We start from the raw sequence: 18,632 nt of genomic DNA on the forward strand, positions 1-18,632 counted from the left end.
TGTTTGTTTAGGCGCTGGTTATCATGTTAGTGCCAGGGGTTCTCACGTGTATTTACTGAAGGGGTAACGAGAAAAACTCACTACTTGGGGACTATACCAGAGCTTTGAGCATGAACATTAAGTGCTTTCTTATTACTGTTACTGTGCAATAGTTGCATACTTTTAGTATTTTAATTATAAAAAAAAGATAATATACCTTCAAACCTGCTGGGGGATCTATTTTTCACACAAGTCTACTGGATTTTATCGAATAAACTGAAATGAAATAATTCAAAGTGTAAGAGTTTTTAGGACGCAGCTCATGAGAACAATCAAGGCGACGGTGGAACATGTTAACGACAGAGGCATCACGTCACATCATATAACGTCCTACAAATCATATCAGGTGTATAATGAAGGTGGATTAGCTCATGAATGATGATTCTTTGCTTCAACACTGTGGGCAAAGGCTTGAACCCACACTACTGCCTACTACTACTAATACTGTTGATGATGATGATGATAAAAGTGTGTTTTCTCTCCGTAGTGGACACACTACCTTGACAGTGACCGGCACTAATCTAGATGTGGTGCAGGAGCCCCGGGTTCGAGTCAGATATGGCGGACGTGAGTCTGTTAATGTGAGTACTGCCCCTTAATCATGTACAAGGACCAGTGTGTAAACCTGATTAATCTCCCGCGTGTCTGACGGAGATGTAAAAGCAGGAATAACTTTTTATGAGGAATCGATTTTACGGCAAGTTGTTTTATCTCATCTCAATTCTAATGAAGGTCCAGAGCAGAAATTCTTTGTCCGTCTTAAATTTAACATAAAAAAACGGTAAAGTATACCAAGCTATCATCTAACTCTCTAAATAGCACTCCCACACCCCTTTTTCTCTTCTCTCCTCCCTCTCAGGTGTGCAAAATCATAAATTCCACTTCAATCCTCTGCTCTGCCCCACCTCTGATGGCTGATTTTTCCCCGGGGCAGGACTCTGTGAGGCAGGCAGATGAGTTTGGGTTCATCTTCAATAACATTCATGCTCTGCTCACCTACAACAGCACCACTTTCGTTTATTACCCCGATCCCTCGTTCGAACCGCTGAGTATATCTGGAGTGCTGGAGCAGAAGCCGGGGTCACCCATCATCCTCAAAGTGAGAGACAGTCACATCACACCATCAAAAACACGCCATATTACCCCTACGCACGTGAAACTCTGACACTGTGATTCTGTAATTCATCGCTGATCATTTTACACACCACCAGAAAACTGACTATAAATAAAATCCTTACATTTCACAACTACAACAAACAATGGGTTAGTTATAGTTAAGATCATTTAAACCAATTAACAGATTTACAGTATGTATTCTGTATTTTCACTGCCAATAAATTGTGTGCGTGTGTGTGTGTAGGGCAGGAATCTGGTTCCACCAGCATCTGGAGGTTCCAAACTGAACTACACTGTCCTGGTTGGAGATGTTCCCTGCCTCATCACCATCTCAGACACACAGCTCCTGTGTGAGCCGCCTCCTTTCACCGGCCAGCACAGAGTTATGGTACCTCACTACCTCACTGTCTGTGCATTTCTTTGCCTTGTAACCTCAGTCTTACACACACACACGCGCACACACACACACACACACACTTTGCTACCTTCCCCCTCAATATCTGCTTCAGTAACTAAAGTCTAATCGTTCCACAGCCCTGCAACTGTAACATCACTGACTATTTTGCTGAATGATTTTACACACTGTGCTGCTGTGACGTAATTAAACACATAAATGAGCAGGTGTACAGGTGTTCCTCTTACAGCCTTTAGTGAGTGTATACATGGATACCTGTGTGTTTTCCCACTTGGGCCTGACTGTGCTTCAGCTCCCCAGGCATTTCTGCTTGACTGCATCACACTACGCATTTCTGTGGCGTTGACTCTCCTGCTAATAATAGCAGATGACGAAAGTTAGCTGAAACAGGAACAGGCTGCATGCATAGCCTTCAATATGTATATACCTTCAGTGTCAAACCCTAGAGATGCTTATTCTGTCTTTATAGCATGTTCTGTATGTATATATATATATATATTTATGTATTGTACTGTGTGTGTGTGTGTGTGTGTGTGTGTGCGTAGATCCAAGTGGGTGGTCTCTACCTGTCTCCAGGTTCAGTCCACATACAATCAGACAGTCTCCTGACGCTACCTGCCATCTTTAGCATTGCAGCAGGAGGAGGCCTGCTCTTCATCATCGTCATCCTGGTCCTGATCGCCTACCGACGCAAATCTCATGAGAACGACCTCACGCTCAAACGCCTGCATATGCAAATGGATAACTTGGAGTCCAGAGTGGCTTTGGAATGCAAAGAGGGTGAAACATCTCTCTCTCTCTCTCTCTCTCTCTCTCTCTCTCTCTCTCTCTCTCTCTCTCTCTCACACACACACACACACACACACACACACACACACACATGGCTGTTGTCAGTATCAAAGCTGCATTTACTGATGTTCTAGTGTACTGAGCTTCATAAACTTATAGTTATTGAAATAAATATCATACAGTATTGTGGTTATAATACTGAGTAATAAAGAGTCATAGATTCAAAATCAGTTACAGTCTGCTTTAGTTCCAAAATTACACTTAGAAAAAAAAACATAGAACAGGATCATAGAATCAAATATGATGACATTGACGTTTGTGTGTGTGTGTGTGTGTGTGTGTCTGCCTGTGTTTTTTTTAGCATTTGCGGAGCTCCAGACAGACATAAACGAGCTTACAAGTGATTTGGACCGGGCTGGAATCCCACACCTGGATTACCGTACCTATGTCGTAAGGATCCTGTTTCCTGGGATGGACGACCATCCGGTGCTCAGAGAGTTGGAGGTGAAAGAGAGAGAGAGAGAGAGAGAGAGAGAGAGAGAGAGAGAGAGATTATGAAGTTATTAAATTCATTAATATCAGTCATTTTAATTTGGACAAAAAAATAAATAATAATTAATCTGTACTGAACTGGACCTGTGTGAAGTGTGCATCCTGAGTGTTTTGTGTGTGTGTGTGTGTGTGTGTGTGTGTGTGTGAGGTTGCGGGCTGTGGGCAGCAGCGTGTAGAGAAGGCCCTGAAGCAGCTGGGTCAGCTGGTCAACAATAAGACGTTTGTGCTGTCCTTTATCCGCACGCTGGAGCTACAGCGCTCGTTCTCAATGCGGGATCGTGGCTACGTGGCGTCACTCATCATGACTGCGCTGCACAACAGACTGGAGTTCATCACTGACGTTCTCAAACAGCTCCTCTCTGAGCTCATCTCCAAAAGCATGGAGACCAAGAACCATCCAAAACTACTGCTGCGCCGGTAACACACACACACACACACGCGCGCGCACACACACACACGTTTCTAGTCTCTAAATATGAGAAAGATATGAGATATGAGAGTGAGAGAGATGAAAGAGGGGTGCACTATTAAACAGATAGAGAGACGAATAGAGATGTGAATTTCATAAAACATTAATCCTTTTTATTTCTTTTGTTGTCTTAGCAAATGCTGTTCAATATTTCATAAAGGGCCCCCTCTATAATTCCAATGTGTGTGTGTGTGTGTGTGTGTGTGTGTGTGTAGGACGGAGTCAGTAGCAGAGAAGATGCTGACGAATTGGTTTGCCTTCCTGCTTCACAAGTTCCTTAAGGTAAGTGTATGATGGAGGTAAAAATCTATGTGTGTGTATGTGTGTGTGTAACATACACTATGTGTGTATCAAATCACACTGTGGTTCCATTCAGAGTCTAAAACAAGTCAATATGTATCAGCTAAAACTTTACATCATCAGAGGAAAGTGTGTAGTTTTACACTTTTTAAACTGATTGGATACTGATCTGGTTTACTGATTCTGATTATAATGATGTGTGTGTGTGTGTGTGTGTGTGTGTGTGTGTGTACAGGAGTGTGTGAGTGAGCCCCTCTTCATGCTACACTGTGCTATAAAGCAGCAGATGGAGAAAGGGCCGATCGACGCTGTCACAGGAGAAGCGCGTTACTCCCTTAGTGAGGATAAACTCATCCGCCAACAGATCGACTACAAAACACTGGTGTGAGCAGGTTCACACACACACACACACACACACACACACACACACACACACACACACACACACACACACACACACTCACACACACACACACAGTGTGTCTTTTCAGTACTGTTACACTCACTCACTGTCCCATAATGCAGTTCTGCTGAGAAAAGGGAATTAAAAAGTTTGATTCAGAGAAATGACTAATTACAGTGTTGTGTTTTTTTCATTGTTCTTACTAAAGTCTCCTACATCCAGATTCTCTCAGCATTAAATACATACACTACAGTGTTATTATTAAAACATAAATATCACACACACACACACACACACACACACCAGAATGTTCAAATATCGATTCCCAGTGAAGCCACTTTGAAGTTGTAGATTTTCTCCGTCTCTCACTCCCTCACTCTGTCGTTTTCTCTATTTCCCCTTTCTGTCTTTCACTCTTCCTGCTCATCTATTCCTTTCTGTCTGTCTCTCTCTCTTATTTTCTCTCTCGCTCTTCCACATCTCACTTTCTGTTAATTTCTCTTCTTTCCTTTCCTCCTTCCTTCCTCTCTCCCTCCCTCTCTCTGTCTATGTGTTAGACGTTGTGCTGTGTGGATGGAGATCAGGAGAACGGGGGGATGGAGGTGGTGGTGAAGGTGTTAAACTGTGACACGATCACGCAGGTGAAGGAGAAAATCCTTGACGCCATCTATAAGAACGTCCCCTACTCTCAGAGACCACGCGCAGGGGACGTGGACTTGGGTAACACACACATTCTGTGCGAGTGTGTGTGTGTGTGTGTGTGTGTGTGTGTGTGTGTGTGTGTGTGAGTGTGTGTGTGTGTGTGTGTGTGTGTGTGTGTGTGTGTATGTGTATAATAAGTCAGACAGATGGAAGGACAGATTGTTAGGCGCGATCATTAATTTGAACAAAGAATGAGGGCCAAATTCATTTAGATTAGTGAAGCAGACTGTTCATCATCTGCTGTTCATTAGAGTTTCTCTAAAAAAATCTTTATTTTATTTTTTGTATAAAGGAATGACTTTTTAAGTGTTTTTCTTTTTTTTTTTAACATGAGAATGAATCCTGGAGCAAATGGACAAATGTAGTCAAGTGTTTGACGGAGAGCTTTCTGATTTCATCACCTACCTGTCATCTCCTATGAATACAAGTCTTTCTTCTTTATTAATCAGGAAGCCCTTCTTTAACACAGACACAGTTCCTGATGTTCCTCTGTGTGAGAAACGTTCCTCTTCACCACAGGAGGCGTTTCTGTAGGCTTCAGCCCCGGCACAGAGCCGCTAAACTGATTATTTAGCCAAATAAAATCTAATTTCCACAGTGTCCTCATTATACCTAATGTTGTCCATCAGCTACATATCATGTTCAGGGTACGAGGTGATGTTTCGCGTCTTTTATTCTGTACTGAACCTATGAAGATAATGTAGCTAACAGATAAGAGAAGTATATAAGCCTTCAGTTTATGGTGGTGCAAGTGCAAAATCTCAGCGTACGAGTTAATAAAGTGAACCTGTTAGAGATGCAAACGTGGGTCCAAAATCTATTGACAGGGAAATCAGGCGAAAATAAAAACCCGGAACTGGAACCACATGTTGGCGTGTGGAGATGTTAAAGGACTCAACATGCTGGTGTCACAGCTCGAATTTTAAAAAGTCTAAAAAGTAAAATAACTCTGACCCGAGCTGGAAGTGGACAGAGTTAGGAGTTAGTTGGAATAAAGTGTGTTGAGGAGACGAGGTCTTGGGATCGAGGGCCGGTGTGTGGCGTTGTGGGGGGATGAGGGGCGGCTGGTTTCCTCCTGAGCGGCTCGGAGCTGATGGATTATTGATGGCAGTGAAGGACAAACCGGCCTTAATTATTTAATATGGAAGTGATTGTTATGGGATAGAGATGAATTTTAGATGCACACACAGTCCTCTCTGACTCTGTGTGTGTGTGTGTGTGTGTGTGTGTGTGTGTGTGTGTGTGTGTGTGTGTCACACTAGATCAGAGTAGGTCAGGTATCCTGGAGTGTGTGCTTTAAAATCTAGATCACAGGCTGTATGTATGCGTCTCCTTGAATTTTTAGAATAGTCACATGATCACTACTGACAGTTTTAAAGTGCGTGTGTGTGTGTGCTTGTGTGTGCTTGTGCGTGTCTGTTACAGAATGGCGTCAGGGCCGCATGGCACGTGTGGTCCTACAGGATGAGGACATCACCACTAAAATCGAAAATGACTGGAAACGACTCAACACACTCCTGCACTATCAGGTCAACTCGACTTGTCCACACTCACTGACGCTAACACAGCTAACGACTAATAACGACTAATAAAAATAACATAAAGGAGTCCATAACGCTAACTATACTGCCACGCTAGCAAACAAAAACTAACACAGGCAGAGGATCAGGATAAGCCTCAATCATGTGACCTTATTAGGCCAAACCCTATGTAATAATTTAAAATGGGTCTATGTAAATTCAGCTGCTGTTTAATATATATATTTTTATAGCCAGGTTAATTTGTTTAAAAGTTGTTACAGGTTTTATATAATGCTTGTTTGATTCGAGTGTCGTAAAACACAGTGTATTTAGTGAGAATATTCAGTTATTCACTTCGAACTTTCCACAGTTTATTGATTGTGTGTGTGTGTGTGTGTGTGTGCGTGTGTGTGTGTAGGTGTCTGATCGCTGTGTGGTGGCTCTGGTACCTAAGCAGATGTCCTCCTACAACATCTCGACGTCGGCCAGCTTCCCGCGGAGTTTCAGCCGTTACGGTGAGTCTCTGCTGCTCGTCTGGTCCTGCAGGAGAAACACGCTGTTAAACCACATGACGGAAAAACATCAAGCAGTAACGATTACACCATTTCTTTCTGTTTTAATCCAAAGATCATTCTTCCCTCTTTCTCTCTCTTTCCCTCAATACAAATAATTATAATAAACAGACTAAAATTAATCACTTTTGTATTCAAATGTTCAGCAATTAAATAAATAATTAAATAATAAATATTATACACTATAAGACCAGATGTATTAGGACACCCGACTTTTGCACACACACGGTTCTTAACCCCAAACTGTTAGCACAAAATGGGAGGAACACAGTATCTTTATAGAACATCTTTTGATGTGGTAGCATGAAATTTTCCCTTCATCTAAATTAGAAGATCTAAACCTGTTTCAGCATTACAATACCCTGTGTGTTTACATGCGTTAGAGTGAAAGATCTTGTTTGAACTCTGACCTCAACCCTATTGAACATCTCTGGGATGAATGTGAAACTCTGGCTGCACCCCAGGCCTCCTCACCTACATCAGTACCTGACTTTACTAACACCCTTGTTTCTGAATGAATCTCTAAAAATCTCCACCAAGTCTAGTGGAACATCTTCCCAGAAGAGTGGAGAGCTTATTATAACAGTGATTAAAGAGGACTTAATGTGGAATGAGATGTTCAAAAAGCACATGGCAATCTTATGGCTTAATGGAGACCACTATCTACTCCTTAAAATGGTTCCACATGAACACTGAAGGTTTTTTGCATTCAAGGTGTCCATCATTATACAGTTGATAACCACAACAATTATGGAACGCTCAAGTCGTTTTTGCTTGCTACTGTCACCACTGGCGTTCTCATTAGGGAAAACCTATAGGGACTGATGTATATATTTAACATTTCTATTCATAGTCTATTTATTCTGTAAAGCTACTTTGAGACAATGTTTGTTGTTAAATGCACTATACAAATATAATTTCTTTAGTCAGTTGTCCACAAACCTTTGGCCATGTAGTGTTTATAAAATGTAATAATTTGTATATAAAACAGTGTTTTGTTGAAAGCAGCTTCACACACAATCCTTTATAAGGAATATAACACTTTATTGTGTCCCCAAGACTCCAAGAAGTGTGTGTATGTGTGTGTGTGTGTGTGTGTTAGACTGGTACTATTTGATGAAATCAGCGTATGACACCTGTATAAAACATTAGGAGGGGAGGGGTGTCATTATTATTATTAATACCTGATGCCCCAAGATGTTGTATAATACGTCCGTGATAGGGTGCTGAGGGTTACAGTTGAGTGAAGATGGATTTTCTCACCTTGAGAGAAACAAACACAGAACACAGCTCATTAGAGTTAAAAATATACAACAGCCTTAGAGCTAAAACCACTGACTGTTCAGCATCATATTTTATCCTCCCTTTCTCTCTCTCTCTCTCTCTCTCTCTCTCTCTCTCTCTCTCTCTCTCACACACACACAGGCACACACAGGCACACACACACACATATATATTTGGAAATATCCCTCACATTAAAATTATAACCTGTAGCATGAATCCCACTATGTTCTGTTTAAATAAAAAAATAAAGAAAACATGGTACAGCAGAAAGCAGGGAGATCATAACTCTTTCTTTTCAGTATGATTTGATTATTATTTCTATAAAATGTGTATCAATGAGACGGTGAAATTACTAAACCTACTGCAGGACAAATATTTAATCACTGTAACGAATGAACTGCAGAAATCTGAAATGTGCGCCATGCTGAGAGCCGTAACCATAAACCAGACGATTGAACAGCGATCAGAGAGCAGATTAACACAGAAAACTCAAAACTAGATCCAACAATGTAGGACAAAAAAAACAATACAAATTTGAATAAGTTTTCATAATTCTGTGTGTGAGTGTAAATTCAGGAGTGTTTGATTTAGTGGTCAGCGGCATCTATTCTGTTCTGTGAGTGAAACATTTACCTGCTCTTAAGTGTTCCAACAGTTTTTAAACTATCCGGTATTAGTGATTGTAACCGGCTTTATTCAGATTTGTAATTTTTAGTTCAGAAGTCTGAATGTGTGATGCTCTAAGGAACACACTGTGCTTGTTGCCAAGGGAACCACTATGAAAAGAACTCAAGAGACCCATGGCTAGCATGGTCAGATCACCTTATTATGCAGAAATGTGAGACCTGCAGATGGAGATATGTCTCATATGTCTGTAGCATCACAGCATTTCTCACCAACTCACCTGACCTGTAACCGTTTCACACTTTTAAACGTAAACTGTTCCATACTTTTGTAATGCAAAACAAAATGATGTTACCTAATATTAATATGCAAAATAAGTTATATTCCTAACTGTAAATTACATGACAACATTACATTCATGTAAGGTTCCTAGTCAGGGTCACACTTAATCAGGAGACTATCTGAGAAACGTTCAGCAGGAGGCATCTATCTAAAGGGGAGGCATTTCATCCAACATACACATTCACATATAATGGGTACTTTAGTCCAGCTAATACATTTCCACCCAGCCTGAGGGAGAGACTTTCAACATGATTAAGCAGAGCTTAAAGGGTTAATATCAGTGTTAATACAGCTGTTTTATCTCCTTTCTCTTTTCTAAACCCATCAGAACTCATTTAAGTATTTTATAACTTACACGCTGTCTGGCAGGAGATGAATCTCACATAAAGCTGTTGAGTCTCTTGGAAAAGTTTATTGCAGAGGAGTTTATTGTGAGATAAGCATGTGTGCCTGTGTGTGTGTGTGTTAATGAGTGTGAAAGTGTGCGATGACTTTGCGGTGTGGATGAGAAGTTTCTGCAGAATGACCTCATGTGATGAGCTGCTCAATGCAAAGGAGGAAAGAGGACGAGAGTTCAGACTGTCTAATTTGCTGATGGAAGCAGAGGTTAATTAGGGAGTGAACTACTGTATATATGTGTGTGTGTGTGTGGGTGTGTGTACTTACCAAAATCTTACTGTGTGTATCATTAACCTCTTCATCCCTGTTGGCAAATAGCCTGAGGATGAGACACTGCAAGTTTCACATGTTCTACATAAACACACCAGATTCTTTACATACTGAAATTAAATGATAATTAATGAAATGGTACAAAAATTCTTCATTCTTTTTTAATTTTATTAATCATTTTAAACCAAAAACTAGAAAAATCTGAGTTGTATATGTACACTGGATACCTCTCTCTCTCTCTCTCTCTCTCTCTCTCTCTCTCTCTCTCTCTCTCACCATCTGTCTGTTTCTCTCTCTATTTCACTGGTAACGTTTTCTTTTTATTTAGTATAAACTCATTCGCGCTACACTCACACTGATCAACGGGCCTGATTTTATACTTAATAAAGTGTGTGTGTGTATGTTTAAAGCTAACGAAGGTCAAAATTCTTCACAAGGTTTCTAAAAAGCACTCGTGCATGTAGCGACCGTAAAAGGTCACAGTGCACAGGTGATGATGCTCACTGAGATAATACTGGTATCTACTACAGGTGAAGAGGTGAAGTGCTGTATGTGTAGTATATATATATATATACTACTACACATACAGCACTTCACCTCTTCACCTGTGTATATATATATATATATATATATATATATATATATATATATATATATATACACACACACACACACACACACACACACACACACATTACAGCTGTTTTCTCTCTCTCTCTCAGATGCAGTCCTGCGCTCCGTGTCAGCAGGCAGTCCAGAGTTCTCACGTTCCCGTGTGCCGATGATCACTCCAGATCTGGAAAGCGGTGTTAAAGTTTGGCATCTGGTCAAGAACCATGAGCATGGAGACCAAAAAGAAGCTGAGCGCGGCAGCAAGATGGTGTCTGAGATCTACCTGACCCGCCTTTTGGCTACCAAGGTCAAACACACACACACACACACACACACACACACACACACACACACAGTGTAATGATAAATATTTATAATAGCTGTTGTATGCATGTTTCTGCAGGGCACCTTGCAGAAGTTTGTGGACGATCTGTTCGAGACTCTCTTCAGCACAGTGAATCGGGGCAGCGCGCTCCCACTCGCTATTAAATACATGTTCGACTTCCTGGACGAGCAGGCAGACAAACATGGCATCCACGACCCTGACGTCCGACACACATGGAAGAGCAACTGGTGAGACACGGCAAGAAAACAAGGAACCAATACAGAGCTCGTTAGGGTATCATAATTCATTAGGGTGACATGTTGAGGAGATAATAATGACTGGAAGGCACTAATCATCAGAACCTGTACTGTAACTAGAGTAAGGATTAAACCAGCTGTTTAAATGTTAGTGTTATTCACTTTGAACTCTTCTCATGCAGCCTCCCTCTGCGCTTCTGGGTGAACGTGATCAAAAACCCTCAGTTTGTCTTTGACATCCATAAGAGCAGCATTACAGACGCCTGTTTATCTGTAGTGGCTCAGACCTTCATGGACTCGTGCTCGACCTCAGAACATCGTCTCGGCAAAGACTCGCCTTCGAACAAACTGCTCTACGCTAAAGACATCCCGCACTATAAGAGCTGGGTGGAGCGGTGAGTGTGTGTGTGTGTGTGTAAGGCAAACAGCTGACAAATTAAATCTGAAATGCAGTTGTCCGTAAACAAACAGGAGTCCTCAGTAATGATATGTCTGTGTTCTGGTTTGATCGTGTGATCGTGACTGTACATTACACCGTACTGAAGATATTTTTAAGTCTAGTTCACGTTAGCGGTAATTAACATTTTTGTGGGATAACTGATAATCACTGGATAACTGATTGTTGCTCTGCATAGTAATATTTCATGTTTTCTCTGAAGCTCATTGCTTCTGAAAACTAACAGTCTCAAGTTTTTTAGGTACTACGCTGATATTAGCCGTCTGCCGTCTATCAGTGATCAGGACATGAATGCGTATTTGGCCGAACAGGCACGTCTTCATTCGCATGACTTCCACACACTGAGCGCCTTGCACGAGATCTACACCTACATCAGGAAGTACAGCCAAGAGGTAAGGAACACGTCAAATCGGGCCTAAACTCACCATCATGCTGTTTTATTCCCTGATGCAAGATGTAGATATTCAGAAGACTTCTTTGAGGGTTTAGCCATACTTAACTTTTGTAGGGTTCTAGATGAAACCTTTTAAGGACAAATGACGAATCAATAGGGAGAGGATTTTAGATTCTGATCACTCAGACACATCACCGCACACTGTGAAACACAGAACCGGCTCGTGTCACGGTAAATGAGCTCCCATGAGGTCTAACTGGCCTTGATCTCTACCTGACATAAAGTCCTCGCTCACTTTACACGCCGACTTTACACGGACACGCAGAAAAGTCAACATCTGTAGTGCTCAGAAAAGACCAATGTGAACCCCATCAGAGAGAAATCAAGCCTTTGGGTTTGCTGGAAATGTATTAATGAGGTGTTATTGAAGAAATCTGAGGCACTCTGAAGGGAGATCCATTTAAATAACCTTTAATGTCTGCACTGTTCATTCAGTTACAGTTTAACCCTTTAATGCCAAGTGTATCATATTTGATACATTAGATTCTGAGACTCAAAAACCTGTTGAATACAATCAGAGACTTGCCTTCTGCCCCCTATTGGAGTTATCTATGCTCTGCAGTCAATAGCAGGCTTTAGGCAGGTTTTTCCAATATGGCTGCCTTCATAAATTGACTTGCTAGTTTTTAGCAGGGAAATCTTTACAGATTTTGAAAAAGTTGTGGTAAAATGTTGTTACTGATTTTTTTTTAATAGGAATATGTACTTTTTTGAAGTCACTACTAATAATCCTATAAAAATGTTATAATAATAACTACTAATAATTTGTAAAATTGTGTTGAAAATATGTGTATCAAATATGATACAGCAGGTATATAAGGTAATTTAGCTTAGTCATCAATGTATTGCATTTCATGATGCAATCTGCATTATTCCTGCCACAAAATACGTTTATTATTTATTAAACAAATAAAAAATGAAATGGTCATCTTAGAATCATTTTTAACTGATTCCATAGTAGTGGAAATAAAATACTTATGTAATTTGTACATCCAATCTAATGTTTTAGCTTGCTAATATTTAGCTTTTCAGTAAAACAAATAATTATCATTATCCTATGTTATATTTACCAATTCAGAGAAGAAAAATGTCAAATAATATACAGTACATGCACATTGTTGTAATCAGCAAATTGTCATAAATGCCAAATGTATCAAATATGATAAATAAATAAAAAATCACATTTATAAATGGTAATCAATTTCTTTGTTGTTGTTTAAAGACCCCATAAACAATAACATTTTCTGTTAATTATTTCATATGTCAGGCTTAATGGGGTTAAAAACATGCTTACAGGTGTTTCAGCTATCAGGGAGAGTCAGAAATATGTTCTTATGGGAGGTTTCTTCGAGATGATAACTTGTCCACATTAAATCATGTGACTTTGCACCTGTCTATACAAATGATGTGATTACTTGTTAACATCTAGATGAAACAACCCAAAAACGTTCAGCTTTTGAAACATGTTACCCTCCTGAGTGCTTCGGATTTCTTGAACAAAACCCAACAAGTAGAATCGAGTGAAGAGCATCAGAGGGACATCTGTATACACGGGATCATTTCTCTATTCATACAGTTCATGACTTATTATTGAGACATTTGTAGGAAAACAGGGCTGAGATTATTTACTTGAGACAGCTGGGGTTGGAGCTGGTGATATGTGTGATGTAAATTCACAGCTCATATTTATTCAATGAGGTATATGCTGAAGATGTGCAGACAGAACACAGTAACTCCCGCATCGCTCCTATATAAAATATAAACAAACACACACACACATATATATATATATATATATATATATATATATATATAATGTGTACATGTATATATTCTAAATATGTAATATTGCAGGCTCGAAATTTGTTATATTGTTTTGGTAAAACTTGGATGTAGAAAAAGGGTAAATTTATCATTATTATTATTATTATTATTGTCCTTACCTGCCCTCTTGTGGCTGTGTGCAGATAGTGCAGACTCTGAAGCAGGACGCATTGGCCCAGAAACAAAGACTCGCCTACAAACTGGAGCAGCTCATTGCAGATATGGACCACGAGAGCTGATCTGAGATCTCACAAAAAAACTCTAATCAACTGAGGATTAACTAAAGTGAGTCACGGTGACAAATCATGGTGCCATAACATTTTCAACTCAATATCCAGGTTTCAGTGGATCACAAATCTTTTTTCTTTATTCCAATAAAAGACATTAAATACCATCAAACTAACTATCAGTCTAGCTTTTTGTGCTAGCAGTTACCAGAAATGCGTAATGTAATGGTGTAACTACAGTTTTTTTTATAGTTTCTCATCTAACCTGCACAACACGCGGACTCTCCTGTTCCAGCCTGAGAGAAAGACACATACAGTAGAGGTTATTAGATAAACAGCGCCATCTACTGCATGAAGCGAGGATTGTTGTCCCAAAAGGGAAAAAAACGCCAGAATAAAACCCCTAAGAGCCTGCGCATTATAATTGATTCTGTCCTTTACACTTTCATATACAAATTTGATTATGGAAGGGATAATTAGGTTTGGGGTTGCATTATGCATGACGGAAATATGCTCGCATTTATGCGTCTGTTTCATAAACATTTTTTATATTAGCGTCAGTGTGTGATTCGCGTCTGTAATTGATGAAACACCGAGGTAAAGAAGAACGTGGATCCGACTGAAGTGGGCGTGACTTTAACAGCGGATCAATATTAATTACACCAGTAAATAAGCTCTGTGTGTATGGACCATGGGTTCAGCTAGGACCAAATGTCCTGTCTGCTACAATGAAATTAAGATTTATGTGTATGTGTGTTGTTTACATGTAAACAAAAAACCGGATTTGTCCACCAAGACATGTCCTCTCTCAGAAGAGTTTAGTGTCATTACTGGCTCGTGCATCGGATGTCAGTATCTCACACGCTTTATATTTATACAAATTTACGTCATATCTTAATATTTGAAATAACCCAACATTTGTGCCACTTGTTATTCAGTCACTGTACTGATGAGCTTCCAATGTCATTTTACACACACACACACACACACCTTCATGTTCTCACGTGGGTGATGGTCTCGTGACGCATGCCAAACACAAAACCTGATTTATAAGATGGGGTTGTAAATAAAACCATCAGCGTTATGTTCAGTCTATTAATGATCATTCTGAAGTGTGAAATCCTACTGGTCTGGGTTTATTAGGTGTTACATTATATTCAACTCTAAACAATGTCTTGTGCTCCATTGTGTTTTTCTTTTTTTCCAGGTCCTTATTTGTGTTGTTCTTATTCTCACCTGGTTTTATGTCTGGTCCATGTGGTTCTTCATGACAGTGTATCGCACAACACACAACCCTGCTTTATTCAGTTAGTAACAATCTGACTGTATATTATCTTTTTTTTTTACAGCTCAATATTATAGCATAATTAAACTGTGAATAGTAAACATTACTATTTTACAATTATACTTTTTACTGTGGCAATAAATTAATAAAACCAAATAATCCAAAATGTCGATATATATTTAAGCTCTGACATGACTCTCTGTGGCAGACAAGAGTTGCACACTTACACATTTCTGTTAAATTGCTCATGCAGGATCTGGTGGTGATTCATGTAGTGGAAGCTGGAACTTGTGAAGCTGTGAAAAAAATTAAAAAAATTCATGCATGTTTGTTTACTGCAACAACAGCTGGTTTATATCTGTGGCAGTTCAGCATTATTAATATTACACCGAATGTACACTATATGCCCAAAAGTATTGGTACCCCCGTTTTTTCCCCCACACATGATTCTGGCACAAACTTGGAATCACACAATGGTACAGAATGTCTTCAGATGCAGGAGATTTAAATTTTTTCCTTTACTTGAACTAGGAGAGTCAAACCTGTTCCAGCATTATGATACCACTGTGCACAAAGCCAGCTTCATGAAGATCTGCTGTCCATGGTTTGGAGTGGAAGCGCTTCTGCTATAGAGCTCCAACTCTACAGAACATGAATGAATGTGAACACTGACTGCACCCCAGAAACCTTCTCACCTACACCAGTACCTGACTCTACTAACACCTCTATAGCTGAATGATCAGAAATCTCCACAAAATCTAGTAGAACATCTTCGAGGAAGAGTGGAGCTTTTTTATAATAGCAGATGGGAGCTACATCGGAAGGTGTCCACAAACTTTTGTCCAAACAGTGTATAAATTGCTGAGTGTCAGCAGCCTTTAACGCTTGGATCATTCAGTCCGTTACAGAGTAAACATTCTGGTACATGGCAATAAAATCTTTCAAGAGCCTGTTTTTTTTTTAATGCTTCATAGTTTATTGTTTCTACATTAATCTGCCTGAATGATCCAGAATGATTGGTGTTAAAATTTCAGTAGAGATTGATGGAAGTGGCTGATAAATAAAGCAGTAGCTGTATCTGTTAAAGTCATACATAAATGCATAAGCAGTAGTAACACATCCATTGGCTATATTTAGCTCTCTCTCACATCTCACTTGGAGGTGATGATATGAGTAGTAAACTTTATGTACCAAGCTAGATGAACATTAGTGCTACTATTTTGGTATTCTTGTCTCCAGCTCAGATCATCCTCAGCTGTCCCTGTACTGCAATTAATACTGATTTTATTCATTATTACGCAGGTTATTGTCTGTTGCACTGATGTACCTTCAGTGTGGTTTTATCACATTCTGTGGGGTAAAACACATTTACAAGCACTTCCTCGTCAACTTTCTCACAATGAGGAAAAAAAAGACTGCCTTTGCAATTGTAGGAATGCTACAACATAATATGCACATTGCATTCTCTGTATTAAAAATCAAGTAGTCACTGATTCGTTGTACATTTGATCATGTAGATTTAATAATAATAATATCAGTGATGGTTTCTATAGAAATCAGTGAAAAGACGTTTCTATGAGTAAAGAAACTTGTGCACAGGTGGGAAAAGACAAGCGTTTATTGTAGAAAACAGTCATGAAGTGTTTAATATGGGGACATTTAGATTTACAGCAGACGCCCTTTCCCAGAGTAACTTTTAAAAGTGCTTTGAGTCTCTATTAATGAATAAATCAACAGGAAAATTAAGCATTTTTTAAATAATGATTATGTAAGACAATACCATATACAGGATAGTGGAATAATGTTAACACTTATAATGAACTACATGTTGACTTTTTTATTTTGGATGCTTTGGGAGACTTTGTGGAACGCCAGGATGCACATTTCTGGTGTATATTTACAAACATTATCATTTTGCTTATTACACATATATTGGCCATTTATTCATCCTAATAAAATAACTCAACACTACAGACTTGTACAACACAATGGTGCATCAATTTAAATAAATACAAGTATTCACTCCTATATGTACCAAACAAACAAAAAAAAAAAAACCTAGGTGGATGAGGAACAATGATAATTATTTATTATTACTTACAGCATATTGTTTGAGACCCTTGAAGTAATCTTCATAACCTGTAGAGACAAGAATGAAGAACAAATGCAGACAGTGTTCTTGTACAAATTTAAATGCTTCTGGATAACTGCAAGTCCGTCCTGAAAACCTCTGTCCTGTCAAGCCAGTTATGTTTTATAGTAGACATTTATGTTGGTTATATGAGCTGCCACCTGTCAACGACACACTTTGGCTCTGGGGACTGTAAAGCTGCCTGCTTTAATGCGGTTTATTAATAAATACGCTTGACTTGCGAGAGCCTTGCAACAGTATACCAGTGGCATCTGAGCTCTTCCCTAAGGCTGATCCAAGGATTTGCTCCAGGAAGTCATATGAGCTGCTTCTCTTATTAGATGGTGTTGGTACTGCACATATTTTAACCATAGCTGTAGACAGCATACACTACAGTACAGAATTTAGTCCAATCAAAAAAAGAAAACTTGGTTTAAGTTTGAACACATATTGTACAGTGAAACAGTAAAACACAGTGCTGATGGTTGTGGACAAAACATGTGCTTCTAAAAATAGATCTCACTGCAGTCTATAGTTTATATTAACGTTAGAAAGTTTTTCTGATTTGAATACAGCACTGATCCTAAAGATACACGTTTCCTATATTTGCCTTTATACATAAATGAATGCTGTAGTAGTGGCAATGATGTAAAATGTTATAATAGTATTAATAATAATATAAATCTTTGCCTAAAGCTCACTGCCTAAATGAAAAGTGACCATCTAACAGTCATGTGACTTATTAATAAAAATATGTGTCTAGCAGATTCCATGACACTGAATACCAGTGGCATTTGACAGATCCTCCACTGCCAATTTAGGCATTGTTGAAGTGCATGTTGGATTAATGTATCTTTAAACTGAGCACTAAGAATGATAAGTAGTTCATTCAATTTATACTGAACCAAAGGTTTGGATAGTTACTATAGGACTGAAATAAATCTCATGTTCACATGACAGTAAATTATGTAATGAGATTAACACCTAAAATAGTGTCAGGAAGTCATTTACTGACATTATGTTGGTCATTATAAGTCTGATCTTCTTTGCCATATGCCATCTTTGGCCATACTCTTGCCTTAAAATTGATTTCATTTAATTTACTAGATTATTCGAATGCTAATAAAAATAAATAAATAGTAAAAAAATCCTATAAGCTCACTGTTTATTAGGTACATTCTTGAAATACACAAATTGTATATTAAATGTGGTTTTGTTATGGATTATCGATTGGTCATTGTTGATAAAAATAACAGCACAATCT

At 39.1% G+C, this 18,632-nt stretch overlaps 1 protein-coding gene and 2 long non-coding RNA genes across 13 annotated transcripts in view; 1 reads left to right on the forward strand and 2 right to left on the reverse strand.

Moving 5' to 3' along the window:
- LOC310721760 (plexin-A2-like) overlaps positions 1-14,124 on the forward strand; it is an 89,426-nt gene extending 75,302 nt beyond the window's left edge. For all 8 annotated transcript variants that reach the window (XM_083533704.1, XM_083533703.1, XM_083533702.1 and 5 more), the window contains 16 exons: positions 527-620; positions 899-1,138; positions 1,400-1,543; positions 2,116-2,350; positions 2,721-2,863; positions 3,060-3,328; positions 3,596-3,662; positions 3,916-4,062; positions 4,641-4,803; positions 6,211-6,314; positions 6,724-6,820; positions 10,519-10,715; positions 10,812-10,981; positions 11,173-11,385; positions 11,689-11,839; positions 13,869-14,124. In XM_083533704.1, coding sequence (XP_083389830.1) covers positions 527-620; positions 899-1,138; positions 1,400-1,543; positions 2,116-2,350; positions 2,721-2,863; positions 3,060-3,328; positions 3,596-3,662; positions 3,916-4,062; positions 4,641-4,803; positions 6,211-6,314; positions 6,724-6,820; positions 10,519-10,715; positions 10,812-10,981; positions 11,173-11,385; positions 11,689-11,839; positions 13,869-13,964 — 2,530 coding nt within the window. In that variant the 3' untranslated portion in view covers positions 13,965-14,124. The remainder of the gene's footprint in view (positions 1-526; positions 621-898; positions 1,139-1,399; positions 1,544-2,115; positions 2,351-2,720; positions 2,864-3,059; positions 3,329-3,595; positions 3,663-3,915; positions 4,063-4,640; positions 4,804-6,210; positions 6,315-6,723; positions 6,821-10,518; positions 10,716-10,811; positions 10,982-11,172; positions 11,386-11,688; positions 11,840-13,868) is intronic.
- LOC310721797 lies at positions 1,724-2,859 on the reverse strand. 2 transcript variants are annotated; one of them, XR_014532188.1, is made up of 3 exons: positions 2,803-2,859; positions 2,137-2,252; positions 1,724-1,924 (listed from the first exon to the last, which is right to left on the reverse strand). It is a non-coding gene; the product is annotated as an uncharacterized lncRNA (long non-coding RNA). The 2 variants fall into 2 exon arrangements; XR_014532189.1 differs by having other exon boundaries at positions 2,137-2,295; positions 2,803-2,850.
- LOC310721796 lies at positions 4,442-18,615 on the reverse strand. 3 transcript variants are annotated; one of them, XR_014532187.1, is made up of 11 exons: positions 17,339-18,615; positions 15,780-15,879; positions 15,465-15,533; positions 13,845-15,247; positions 13,531-13,648; positions 10,817-10,978; positions 10,490-10,592; positions 9,794-9,845; positions 8,984-9,070; positions 8,062-8,140; positions 6,713-6,845 (listed from the first exon to the last, which is right to left on the reverse strand). It is a non-coding gene; the product is annotated as an uncharacterized lncRNA (long non-coding RNA). The 3 variants fall into 3 exon arrangements; XR_014532185.1 differs by lacking the exons at positions 8,984-9,070; positions 10,490-10,592 and adding an exon at positions 4,442-4,648 and having other exon boundaries at positions 6,755-6,845; XR_014532186.1 differs by lacking the exon at positions 8,984-9,070.
- Positions 18,616-18,632: the final 17 nt, after the last annotated feature.

Source organism: Silurus aristotelis (genome assembly GCF_946808225.1).
Source record: "Silurus aristotelis genome assembly, chromosome: 28".
In the NCBI taxonomy this organism is placed as follows: Eukaryota; Metazoa; Chordata; class Actinopteri; order Siluriformes; family Siluridae; genus Silurus; species Silurus aristotelis.